Below are 13,794 nucleotides of genomic sequence, written 5' to 3'. Positions count from 1 at the left end.
ATCTTTTATTTGCACATTTGTGCTTTTGGAGGGAAAACGTGACTTTACCAACCATGTTAGTGGGGAAAAGTTCTGACCCTTCAGTAATTTCAGGAAAACCAGTATATGGTTTAGGTCAAAAAGAGTACTTGATTTTGCAACACCAAGTATCCCTTCTGAGGTTTCCCAAAAATGCAGTGGCTGTGCCCCACAGAATTTTCTTCTTATTTTTACCACAGAAACAATAGTGCTATTTCAGCATTCATTGTAATCTAGACCACTTGAGAGGTGCTCTAAGGAGGCTATCAAAGAAACGAGTACCTGTACTCGATGTAATATCACAAAAATGAAATACAGAATTTACATGCAAGATGAACACAGAGACAAATGTTAAATAAAACAAGGCATCAGTTATAATTGATAGAGGGACAAATGTGTAGAAGGACAAATGGAATAGTTAGACTTAATTGGGTTTGGTCAGGCAAAGATTTAGAGTATTTACTGTTATTTCAAATAAGTGAATTAATTTATTAATAAATTATTATTGGGGACAGGACTAGGGGAATACCAAAAGAAGCTGAGCATTCTGAACATCAGAATGATTTGCCCCAGGGTTTGAACTTTCCTTTCCTTAGGGACATTTCTGAAGAGTTCTGTCACTTTGCAACGACTTATAAAGAATGTCCTATATAAAGATGTTGTGAAATTTATAGGTTTATATTTCCCTAGTAGAAGGACTGTGAATATAAATGACTAGGTAACTAAATTTACCATGTGGAAGTAAAGCCAAAGAAAGGAGCTGAGGCAGAAAACAGAAGATGCCTGGCCCACTGGGAACGTAGCTGTCCTCAACTTCATCTCTGATCTATTACCCCAGGACAGAAGTCAGCTGGGGACCAGATTTGGATTTCCCCACATGTATCGTACATACAAAAAGTGACCCAAGTCATTTCCTTAACACTCGGAAACACTTTAAGGCTCTTTTTTTCCCCATTTCTAGCCAAGCTGTTTAGAAAGCACAGATGCAGCTGGCACTGTGATATTGTAAGCAGCCTTGCTAAATGGCTCCAAAAGGAAAATATCCCTCCAATGTCTTGAGTAAATCTAGTCGTCTCCATTCACCAATTTCACATCATTGTTCTCTGGTTCTTCAGATCCAAGATTTAGGTCAGAGACAGCAGAGTTGCTGCTGCAATTATGTTTAAATCACATAGAAACTACTCTGATAATCTTCCATCACTACCCCGAATAGTTCCAGTGTTAGGCAATGGCAATCACAAGTGATGGTATGGGTAAATCAAGTCACTTTTCATAAGGGATAAGGTAATTTTAGGAGTGTAGAGTCTGGTCTGAGGAAACCATCCCATTACTGAAGGGAGACCAGACATTCATCTAATTTTTTAAAAAATGTCTATGTGCACCACGTTCTTTCTCTCCAATCATCCTGAGAGAGGAAAACCTTCTTCAGCACTTCCTGGATGAAGGTTGTGGCAGAAATCTAAAGTCCAACCTGGTGGCTACAGTCATAACCACAGTGAATATGGCTTGAGGAACACAAGACATAATCCTGCCACGCAGAACAGTTATAGAAATAGGTGCTGGGGTGTCATAATTTTTCTTTCTTTCCTTCTGACTTGCCTCACGTAAACGTTTATGATACAGCCAGATATGGTTGCAGTCTATGAATCCAACAGAGTTCCTACTGCTTTATACAACACCCAACCACACAGATAGTGTAGCATGGTATCAAGAGAGCATGCTCTAGAATCAGCCTGCCCTGGCTCAAGTCACTCTTCTAAAGCTTGATAGCATTTGAATCTTGAGCAAATTACTTTCGCAGGGGATCACTATTATACCTACCTCATCCTGGTTCTTGTAAGGATAAAATAAGGCATTTCATATAAAATGCTTAGTACCGTATTGGGTACATAAGCACTCAAAGGAAATGCTTAAGCTCAGGTCTGTGAGAATCCAGGGCTTACGCTGTCATTATTGGTAAAATTAGAAAGTGATCTTCTATGGATTGAATGTTTGTGTCCTCCCAAAAATCCTATCTTGAAACCCTAAAACAAATGCGGTGAGTAACTGGGTCATGAGCGTGGAGCCCTCATAAATGAGATTATAAGAAGAGACCCGAGAGAGATGATCTCTCTCCACCACATGAGGATACAGCAAGAAGGCAGCCTTGGGATAAGGAGCCTCACCTGCCCCCGACCATGCTGACACCCTGATTTCAGACTTTCAGACTCCAGAACTGTGAGAAATAAATTTCTGTTGTTTAAGCCACCCAGTCTGTCGTCAGCCTGAGCTAAGGCATGATCTAATTGAAATGGTTAATTTATCTCTAAAGTCCCTTAAAACCCTGGCATTACATGACTTGTCTTTCTTGGCTACCTAGGAACAAGAACTTTTCCTAAGCTGCCAATTCACTAGGAACACGGTGTCACCTCACCTGAGAAAAGTGGTGAGAAGATTCTTGAAGTTTTAAAAGTCATTACAGCTAAACTTTAAAGAAATCCTATCAGCACGTAAAAAATAACAGAAAGATAATCAACTATCCATGTTATCCTGTAGATATACAAACTCTATATAATATAGTTCATGATTTTTTGTTTGTTTTAAATGGAGTTCTAGACATTGTCTTAATTGTCAAGATAATGAGAAAAAATTTAATGAAAAAAGTTGGTTTTCATCGTTATTAATAACAAACACTAATTGAGACCTGTTCTGTCCACAATTATATGTTAACACTACAATTCATTGTGCTTTATGGTTAGTTATATATATGTTTGTTTCTCCACTAAATTTGTAAATAATTTTAAAGACAGGGACTATGGTTTGGTATATAAAGCACTTAGCATGGGACACTCAGTAAATTATTAACCACTTCGTAAATGCAGAATGAATGAATGAATGAATGAAGGATACATCACCCGGATTTTATGTTACAAAGTATGAAACAGTGCAGTCTAAATTGAAAGACAAGCCAGAGCATCAAAGGCAAATAGTGATACAAGTTACCTTACAGATAAATAAAATGGATGAGGTGCTGCTTTATTTAAATAAAAGAGGCAATTTGAAGTGGGGCACAAAGACTTCATGAAGAAAGTGGGACTTTTTTCAGATTAGATGAATGGAAAACTCTTTCCCAATAAAGAGAAGAATAATGTGAGCAATAACGTAAGATATTAGTTTTCTATTGCTGCTGTAGCAAATTACCGCAAACACAGTGGCTTAAAACAAGCACAAATGTTTTATCTTACAGTTTTGGAGATTAGGAGTCTAAAAGGGGTCCATTAGGCCAAAATCAGAGTGTCTGCAGCTCTGCATTCCTTTCTGATGGCTCTAAAGAGAATCCAGCTTTTGCCCTTTTTTTCTTTGAAAGGCTGCCCTCATTCCTTGGCTTGGGGGTTCCTTTCTGTCTTCAAAGCCAACACTGGCTAGTTGAGTCTTTCTCACATCCCATCACTCTGACACTGACTCTCCTGCCCCCTCATCCACATTTTAAAACCCTTGTGATTACACTGGGCCCATACAGATAATCCAGAAGAGTCTCCCTATTTTAACATCAGCTGATTAGCAACCTTAATTCCATCTGCTACCTTAATTCCTCTTTGCCATGTAAACTAACATATTCACAGGTTCTAGGGATTAGGATGTGGACATCTTTGGGAGGCCATTAGTCTGCCTACCACACAAAATGTCACAGTGCATCTAGCATGTATGGGCAACAATGTGATTTCCATAGGAATTTTGAGTGTTAAATGTAAATTTGAGTGAGTTTACAGGACTAGGTCAGTGGCAACTTATTTCTGAAAACATTGAATGCCCAGCAAAGGGATTTGTACTATTTCTTTAAGTAATAATTCTCTTTGTGTCGAATTAGTACTAATATCTGCCATCACTTTTTACTTGTTACACATTAGAAAATGACATGATTATAAGGTATGTCTAATTCACAATACCAAAACTTTTAAAGATAAATAAGACTTCACTGAACTTTTTTTAATCGTTTATAAGAGACTTGAAAAACACATTTTAAATTAGCTCAATCAATTTACTCCTCAAACTTTGAAAGCAAAGAAGTAATAACAACATTAAAAAGGTATTTATTAAAAACCTAGTTATAAGTGGTTCTGGAGTTGACCCCGTATACTCTAATCCAGACACACAAACCTAAGAGCCACAAGGTATGTGAACACACGCAAGTCAAAGGTAGGTATTTTTACCTTGCACTAAACAGGCAACAGAACATGAATGTCAAAAACAAAGATGTATAAGAGGACAAAGAATGCAAGAAGTCTCATGATCAGACTGCAGAATGGATTCAGGGAGAAGGTCATGGAAGATAGAGAGTAGGAGGGCCCAGAGGTCCAGATAAGAAAATAGAGTGAGACCCATGGTAACGACATCTTAGAAAGATTTACAATCATTTTAGATATTTTACGGAATAGAAGGAGCAAATCTTAGAATTTAAATGTGGGATGGAAAAGAAAGTTACCACAATGAAACTCTTAGAAAATCTTTAGACAGTTAAGATCTCATATGTGCATCAATGTTGTCGATTACTCCAGTGTGCTAGGCTTTCTTTTGTTGATGATACTGCTGTTATTCTTCTAGCAACACTACATATCAAAAAAGAGGGGGGGGGGTTAAAAAAAAAAAAGGGGGTTGGGTGCAGTTGGATCCCCTGTACCATACTACACAGAGAGTGTGTCATATATTGTCTATACATTATACATTAAAAAGCTTCACCTTTACTTTTCACCCTTGATTCTCCTGCCATCACAGAGGAAAACAGGTTCTAAAATTACCCTTAAAAATAACCATGATATATATTTGTTTTTAATCCATTATCTTCCAGCTTTCCCTTTCTTTTTTTTTAGTTACTCCTGTAGATAACAGGAAAATAGGTGTTCATCACTGTAGCAAAGCACTTAGCCTTAGAAAGAACCAGGGAAAACAACGGAAAAAAAATACAGCAAACTGTGTTTCCAATTACCAGCAGATGCTTCCATTTATTCTAAACGTTCTTATTCAGTTAACTGTACAAATTTTTAATCATATAAATCTGGTAGTGTTCTAGCCTTGTGCTCTTGATTTACTCTTGTCTTCCAGTTGATTTCACATGCCTTTTGCTTCTGGCATCACTTTCCCACGAATACTATGCCTGGAGCTGCATGAACTCCAGGTGATACATGGTAAAGAGTGCAGCTCATTGCAGAGTTTATTTATCTTTTGTGTTTTGTTTTGTATTTCGCTGAGGCTGTGAAATTACGGTACGTCTCTCTGAGTCAGCAGCACCATGGGCCACTCGCTGGTTATAGAGCCATGGATGCCTACTTTCTTTTCTTCCATCTTTGCTTTGTGGAATCATCTGGTCACCATTCTTTCATGCATGGAATATTACAGTGGGAAAGATTACCAGGCTTCATCCAAAGACCACTTTACATAGACTTTAATAAATCAAATGAAGGAGTAGGTCTTGGTGAGAATATCCCTGATGATGAAGATCAAAGACTCAGAGCCTTGCCTGTATTTCAATCATTCTGAAAATAGCAATAGTAGCCCAACAAAATGCTGGAAAGACAGAAGGTTGGCAAAATTGGCCTAAGTAAATTTTGTTTGACATTTGGTGAGGAAAGACTTTCAAAAATAGCCATTTGGTTTTGAAGTTGACTCCATTGTATATATATTCTTCATCACAGTGGCCAATACTGGATATTCAACCTTATCTTTAAAGTTAATTTCTAAGGGAAAGAAATTAATGAAACAAAATTCAAAAGCCAAGGAGTGGTTCAGTATCATGGATGTCCCTGGACATAGCCTTTGCTCTTATATTGCAGTTCTGGTTGCTTATTTCCAGTTGAGAGTACTTATCCTGAGCCACTATTGATTGTTTTCAAAAGTCTTAACACATCTGTGACCACCTAGAGGGGTGGGATAAGGAAGGTGGGAGGGAGACACAAGAGGGAGGAGATATGGGGATATATGTATATGTATAGCTGATTAACTTTGTTATAAAGCAGAAACTAACACGCCATTGTAAAGCAATTATACTCCAATAAAGATGTTAAAAAAAAAAGTCTTAACACATGTTCCTGTAAAGATAGGCACTTTTGCTGCATTTTCTTTCATAAATAATTAACATGGAAGAGGCAGAAAATACCTGCCACATAGTAATCCTCTAGCCTTGCTACTCAGAGTGTGGACCGCAGACTAGCAGCCTTGTCATCCCCAGAGAACTTCATGGAAATGCAGGGTCTCAGGTCCCCACCCAGACCTGCCCAAACAGAATCTGCATTTTAATAGGATCTCTGGGTGATTTGTTTGCACACTAACATCTGAAAAGCATTGCTCAAAACAGCATCTGAGAGACACCTTTTGGCATAGATGTTTTATGTAATTCATAATCACCAGGAGGTAATAAGTGAAAGAAAGAGGGAAAAATAAATAATAATTTGAAGAGGCAGTAGGATTATACTTCATACACTTATCGTTGAAACTTCCTTCTTCCAAATTGACTTTGAACTCCGTAAACATAAGCATAAATGAATGCCAAGGGGGGAAAATTGGTACTGTTAGAAGGTTTTATTCCTTACCATTTTCTCACTTTCCTGTTATGTTGTTTATACTAATAATATTTTTCTATCTTATTAGTTTATTTTGATTATATTAAGAGGGAAAAAACCTCACTCGGGCATTTCCCAGCAGGTCTTTGAAGCTGTCTGGACAATCTCCCCTCCTGCCTCCTTGAGGTCTTCTCAGCCTGGGCTAATTCTTGCTTGCTTGCTTGCTTGCTTGCTTGCTTGCTGTGTTGGGTCTTCGTTTCTGTGCGAGGGCTTTCTCTAGTTGCGGCGAGCGGGGGCCACTCTTCATCGCGGTGCGCGGGCCTCTCACCATCGCGGCCTCTCTTGTTGCGGAGCACAGGCTCCAGACGTGCAGGCTCAGCAATTGTGGCTCACGGGCCCAGTCGCTCTGTGGCATGTGGGATCCTCCCAGACCGGGGCTCGAACCCGTGTCCCCTGCATTGGCAGGCAGACTCTCAACCACTGCGCCACCAGGGAAGCCCAGCCTGGGCTAATTCTTGAGAGCTTCCAGAATCCATGTATCTCACTTGCAAAAAAATTGGTATAGACAATCTTATTTACAAAGCAGAAATAGAGACACAGACATAGAGAAAAAAGGGGGAAGGTGGGGGATGAATTGGGAGACTGGGATTGACATATATACACTACTGATACTATGTACAAAATACATAACTAATGAGAACCTACTGTATAGCTCAGGGAACTCTACTCAATGCTCTGTGGTGACCTAAATGGGAAGGAACTCCAAAAAAGAGGGGATATATGTATACATGTAGCTGATTCACTTTGCTGTACAGCAGAAACTAACACAATATTGTAAAGCAACTGTACTCCAATAAAAAAATTTTTTTTTTAAAGTAAAGCATATGTCAGACTGTTTTTAAGCCACTTTTGAAACATTGTATTTGGTTTTACATACTATACTACCTTGAAAAACACTTGTCAATTAAACAGAGATGAGCTAGGAGCTGTCAAAATTATTAAAATGTTTGAGGAATATAGACCCCAAGCAAAAAATTGGAGGCCCACATAACTTGTTTAGAGAAATGAGGCCAGGGGAGGCCTAAGACACATGTTCATCACCACAGCACACAACACAAAGCTGTACAGCTCATGAACATCAAACCTACCCATTAGTCACTGTGGTCTGAAATTGAAATTCCCAATCAAGGGAATCGATACGGAACACTAAATAACCCATGATAAAGCAGGGTTGCAGGCTTACACCCTAGACATGATTCATGACCGTTATCACACCTCCAAAATGCAGTTACAGTGAATATTTATCCTACTGAGACCCTTCTTTTAACACATACTTTGTCCTTTATCTATCTACTCTCATTCACGCGTCAATCACTTTGCCCACCTTTCCTCACCTTTGTACCATTAAATCCCTCACTATCTCTCCCATGGGGCCACTCTCCAATACTCTCTCCAATACCCCTATCTCTGATTTCCTCTACTCCTGCATCCTCATGGGGAACACGAATTTCCAAAGCGGGACCTAACTCAAGGATGGGGGGTTTGACTTGTCAGTTTTCTTATAGATCCCAGGAAAGTAGAGCCAAAATTTGAGTTTAGATAAATGTCAGTATGATTTCTTAGCTTAAAAACAACCACTCAAAAATTTTACAGCACGCTATTGCTTACAAATCACTCACATTTTAATCTTATTTTACTCTTAGAAGGTCCCCATGTGATGGATGAGGTGGTTATTACTATCATACCCATTTATAAATAAATCTCTAAGTTTGAGGCAAAGGTCAGTGGTGAACTGAGACTGAAATACAGTTTTTATAACCCTAAGATAAGTAGTCTTGAAGGACTTCTTGGAGATTTCATCATTGTAGCTATTTTTTAAGAAGGTGACATGCCCTCAAACATGAAATTATGAAAAATGTACTCTACCACCACTTAAAATCTTTGACAATCAGAAATATTTCTGAAATCCCAGGAAGGTTTCAGCCAGAGGATGCCATCATCACACAGCAAAGCATCAGGTGTTTAGTCATAGAAAGAACAGCAGGGAGGAGGAGCCAGATGGAGAAAATCAAGTCTTCCAGCCATTTTGTTCTCAACCCCTGTGTTATTGGACTCATTTGTTGTGGGTTAACTGTCAGAGACAGTAAGCTTAGCATTAGATATCTGAGAGCCAGGATAGAGATCTGATGCCAGCTCAAACCCTGATTTCTCTCTTTAAATGTCCAAAGAAAAGTAATAGAAGACCTAACCCACAGTGAAAATCAGAATCGAGGTGAGGGAGGCCAGACAGGTCCCAGTGCCTGAGAAAGGACCCAAGGGCTGGTACAAGAGGTTCTCTCCTCTGCTGTTGCTCTAGCTGTTAATACATATTTGCAGAGTGAATAAGGGAATAATTGGTTGTAGTTTAGAAACCTGTTGTGAAATCAAACTATGAATCTGTCAGCTCAGCCCCCTTCTACTTCCCCCCACCTCGCCTTTCCTCATTTGCCTCACCACTCTCCTCCCTTTCCACGTGACAAGGGAAATATGTGCTGCCTTCTATGGTCGGTCTGTAGACCAAGTCCTTTTCCCTGCTTGCTGGCATGATTCCTTGAGATTAGTTAAGGCCACAGTTATTACATTTCTATTTCTCCTGGAGGACACTGTAAATTGTTTGAGCTTCTTCTGCTTAGACTACATTAAACAAAGTTGAAAGACCGGTTTTTCCTCCCTTGCTCATTTTGAATTTCATTTGATTTGCATTTGTGAAACCCCGGGTGGTCGTGTGTGTGTGTGTGTGTGTGTGTGTGTGTGTGTGTGTGTGTGTGTGTGTGTTTACACATCTGTATTTGAACTGATGGAGAGAAAAGGCCAGGACAAAATGCATAAACTCCCACAATAGTTTGAAATTTTTCTTTAAATATAGAAGCAGGATGGGGGTTAATAAGTATTTAAAATACTTGCAAAATATGTGAGTGAGAATACTTTCATTAATTAAAATGATGTTTTGTGAAAATCTATTGCTAGATTCAAAATAATCTAAAATTGAAATGAATGTGTATTTCTAAGTTTCCATTTTTTAAAAATGTACATTCTCTAAAATGATTAGAAATATTTAATATTGTTAATATTTTCTTTTTAAAATCATATATAATAAGGGCTTATCTGCCTAGCCATAAGTCCTCAAGATTTTTACATAGCCCCCAGAACACTAAAAATTCTTCAAGATAATCCAGGTTTTAAAACATTATCTCTTCAAATCTTTTTTCTTGGTCATTTACTTTAGCATTGTGGTTATCAATTCTTTCCTTTATAGCTGCAAACGCAGAGCAAAGTATTTTTTTTTCCATCTTTATTGAAGTATAATTGCTTCACAATGGTGTGTTAGTTTCTGCTTTATAACAAAGTGAATCAGCTACACATATACACACGTTCCCATATCTCCTCCCTCCCGCATCTCCCTCCCTCCCACCCTCCCCATCCCACCCCCCCAGGCGGTCACAAAGCACCGAGCTGATCTCCCTGTGCTATGCGGCTGCTTCCCACTAGCTATCTATTTTACACAGAGCAAAGTATTTTTGATAGAATTAGGTATCCATTGGAACAAGTGGTTTTGACTTTGTTGGTTCTCATTACATTTCCTTCACACAAGAAGAGAACTACGCTATTTCCCTCTTACTGGGATGTTAGGTTGACTCACAATGCCTGAAAAAAAATGCGATTATTTTGAAAGTCCCTTTTAAATTTCCTATTTGTAGCACATTAGTTACAAATATTAAGGCTTATAAGAATCTTACAAGTCACAGAGTCACATAGACCTCTTTGCTCCAGGAGTCCTCTGGGCACAGAACTTCCCCATCAGCCCCTTCTCCCCATCCCTAGTATAATAATAGGTGAATGATGTTCACTGAGTAAGGGAAAAATCATAGGTTTACAGACATGCTCTTCTAAAGTAACTATCTTTAAGACAAAAGAGATGCCAGCCTACAGAATGGAACAAAGCCACCTTTTAGAGAATTTGTGAGGGATAGTAATATTAGTCCAACAAGTGCTAGCATCTCATCAGTTTATCCCACTCTCTTGAACCTGCAGTTGAGCCAAAATTCTCCTGAGCCAAGCTTTCTCGCAAGATTTCCTGTACTTCCTGTTTCTATGTGAGCCAGAAATACCATGAGAATGACCTTCCCTGTGGTATTTCTGCACTTCTACCCTGGAGTGAAGATAATCCCATGTTGGGGAGAATTTTTGGTTTTAATTGTGCAACATTTTTAATTTTCAAATATCCAAATAAAGGAGATTCCTCTTTGAGAATGAAAATTTAAGATGGTATTTCCTTGGCCCTAATTCATTTCCACTAGGAAGTATTCATGTTCAATGATTCAACATTTTGCAACTTCTCTAAGATATTTTTACGAGGAAATATGTAAAACAATATAGAAAATACAGTGGAAACTCATATCCTTGGATTTTTTTAAAAAGTCATTCTTGAAGAAATGTGCAATGAAGAGTTATATTCTTAATACATTAGCGTATGTGACATATTATACCATATATTTGTTTTCTTTGTTCTTAACCCCTTTGTTCTGAGGGTCAGGATATCCTGATGCAAAGTACTATTGCAAAATAACTGAACAAAAATAAAAATAGTCAAACACTTAGGAAACTCTTCGGTTGTTATGTCAAGGAAGTTTGTGACTGAGGAGTGAGTATAAGACATTATTCAGGAAATATGCTAATAGAGTACAACAGCCTACATGTGCTTATTAAATAAAATTGTCTCAATTCTAGAGAGCCTGAATGCCCCCAGTCTGATGGAAGGGTAAGATAAGAACTGGGAGGGCTGTCAAAAGTGGTGAAACTGTCAGACTGAGGCTTAAATCCCTTCATCCCTTATCAAAGAGGGAACTTTTAAAAGGCACATCTTTCTCATAAGTGGATCATTGATTATTCCCTAATTGGGTTGTATGAATATCTGGTTGTTAATAGGAAGAGCTGTCTGATCAATATTTTAATCATGAAACTCACAAGAAGCAGTGTCTTAAATGTCTTTTATTGTTGTTTTTTATCCTTAAAGGATGTTGACCCTTCTTCACCTATTAGGAAAGACAGTAGGTTTGCCAGTGTACTTTTCCATCCAGAACAAAGAAAAGCCACTTAATTCAGTGTGGAAAACTAAACTCCTTAACCATGGGTTTAGAGGAATAATAATAACAACAGCAACAAAATTACAGTAGCCTTTGCTAGTTTCAACTTTTAAAGTATGAGGTAAGGGCGATGAAAATAATACACACCCTACAATGGTCTTTCTCCTCTCCTCCAAGTCCCCTGTGCTCTCCCCTAAAGAAACATCAGATGATTGTGTGATAAAACAGCCCCAAAAGGAACGTAGAGCAGAAGCAACAGACTGTACATCAGCAAAATAAAATGCCAAGCAAAATAATGCACTTTGCAATACGGAGACATGAAAAGGAGAGAAAGATGGGATTGTTACAATGGCCTCCCCAAGAAAATAGGAGCTATTCACGTGAATGCACAAGTTCAAATTGTTCCTACAAACCCAATTTGCTGGCAAAAGTACCAAATATAATACCATCCCACTTTTGTTTGTGTCCAGGGCTTTTCACACTAGCTCCAGGGGCCATCCCCTTCTGTTGCACGGGTTCTGACTAGTAGGGTAAGTGCCTCCAGCTCTGAGCCTCAGGATCCAAGACACATGGCCCGTGATCATCCTCAACTGAACCACTGTCAGGTGGGGGGAGCAGTTTGTGGCCCAAATACTATGTCCACAGCGCTCTGCCTCTGGAAAGTGAACCTTCAACACTTTCTTTTCACTGTCACTTATGCCCCCAACAAATCTCCTTTAAAATTATTATTAAAGGAAATGACTATTCCTTTGAAATGAGTTTTTAACCATCCCCAGCTATTTGTCCAGACTTTGCAACCGCACCCGCACGTTTGCATGAGGATCTTGATGCTTCCCCAATTCACTTCTTTCACAGTTAGCTTTGGAATGTGATTCAATGTTATTTCCCTTCCAGCTGAAGGGCAGCTGAGGTTACAAAGGGATTTGACTAATAGGCCAAAACCCAGTTAAGTTTGCTGAAAAGCAAGTGACAGCGAAGGGGGAGGGGTGTGGAGGAGGGGAGTGTGTGAACCGTGGTGCCCAGGACCAACCCAAGCGCCTTCTGAAGAGCCCCAGTCCAGCGCACACTGTGGTGAGAGGGCAAGGTGGCCCCCAGCCAGACCTTCCGGAGAGAAGCAGCTGCGATGCTCAGCTTCGCCTGTCTTCTCCTTGATGCTTGCAGGGCTGGAGCCGGGGAAGCGGCTAGGTTTCCTGCACCGCAGGGGTGACTCCTTACCTGACACCTTCAGGTAACTGGCCTCTGGAGGACCCCCTGGGAGGCTGGCAAAGGGGCGCCGCCCCTCATCTTTGCCTGAAGTCCTTGAGGGCTAAACAAGCCACTTGACAAACTTTGACAAGCAGCAAAAGAGATCAAATAAATCAGAAGAGAGAAAAAGCGAAGGCTAAAGCCTCAATGGCCTTTCTCCCCCCTGCTGTCGTTCCAGCTGTAGCCTGGGATTAATTAAGCGCTGCAAAGTCAGTGCCTGAGAGAGAAGGGGGGAAAAAAATGCTTTCTCTCTCTAAGGCAGGAGGACAGGAACCGTTCTCACCAGTGAGAAACCTTGGAAAGTGAGTCGCTGTCATCGTCAGTGTTTGTGGAGGGGCTGGAGGGGCAGGGCTTTGCCAGGCTGGAGGAGGCTTGCCTTTCCGAAGCTGGAGAGGATTTCCCGGGGGTTCGCCTTCCCCTGCCTGGGAAGAATTTCCCCTCTGGTAGCAGCCGCAGCAGCAGCGCGACCTCGTCTTCTGGAGACCAGGGCAGAATGCCTGTGCTCGAGCGCTATTTCCACTCGGCAGAGCTGGGCAGAAGGTGGACGGCCCCAGAAGGTGTGCTGCCCTCCTCCCTGGGCAGCCGGCCGGTGTGCCAGCAGGGGCCGCTGCCCTGGGACTTGCCAGAGATGATCAGGATGGTAAAGCTGGTTTGGAAATCCAAAAGTGAGCTGCAGGCGACCAAACAGAGAGGCATTCTGGAGAATGAAGATGCTCTCCACAGCTTTCCAGGTAAATCAGCTGGGAGGTGTGAAAGGTACCGGGGCCAAGTCTCACGACTTTCAGTCCCTTCCTTGGAGAGCCCAAGACCTAAAAATGGGAAGAGGAAGGAAGACAAACTGTGCAGCATAGGGCCCGAGGGCTGTGGTTAATGAA

General features: G+C 40.3%; 1 protein-coding gene across 3 annotated transcripts in view; it reads left to right on the top strand.

Moving 5' to 3' along the window:
* The window catches only part of PDE7B (phosphodiesterase 7B), a gene marked incomplete at its 3' end in the record, with an annotated part of 635,832 nt that overhangs the window by 475,855 nt on the left and 146,183 nt on the right, over nt 1-13,794 (top strand). The window contains exon 1 of one of the 3 annotated variants that reach the window (XM_082405721.1): nt 10,101-13,650. The exons of the other annotated variants lie outside the window; for them this stretch is intronic. Within the exon in view, the coding sequence (XP_082261847.1) occupies nt 13,413-13,650 (238 nt within the window). The 5' untranslated portion in view covers nt 10,101-13,412. Of the gene's footprint in view, nt 1-10,100; nt 13,651-13,794 lie in introns of those variants that run through there. 3 annotated transcript variants of the gene reach the window in all.

Source organism: Balaenoptera borealis, assembly GCF_965194805.1.
Source record: "Balaenoptera borealis genome assembly, chromosome: 9".
NCBI classification, from domain to species: Eukaryota; Metazoa; Chordata; class Mammalia; order Artiodactyla; family Balaenopteridae; genus Balaenoptera; species Balaenoptera borealis.
Note: the sequence above shows the minus strand (reverse complement) of the source record. Positions and strands in the feature narration are given on the sequence as shown.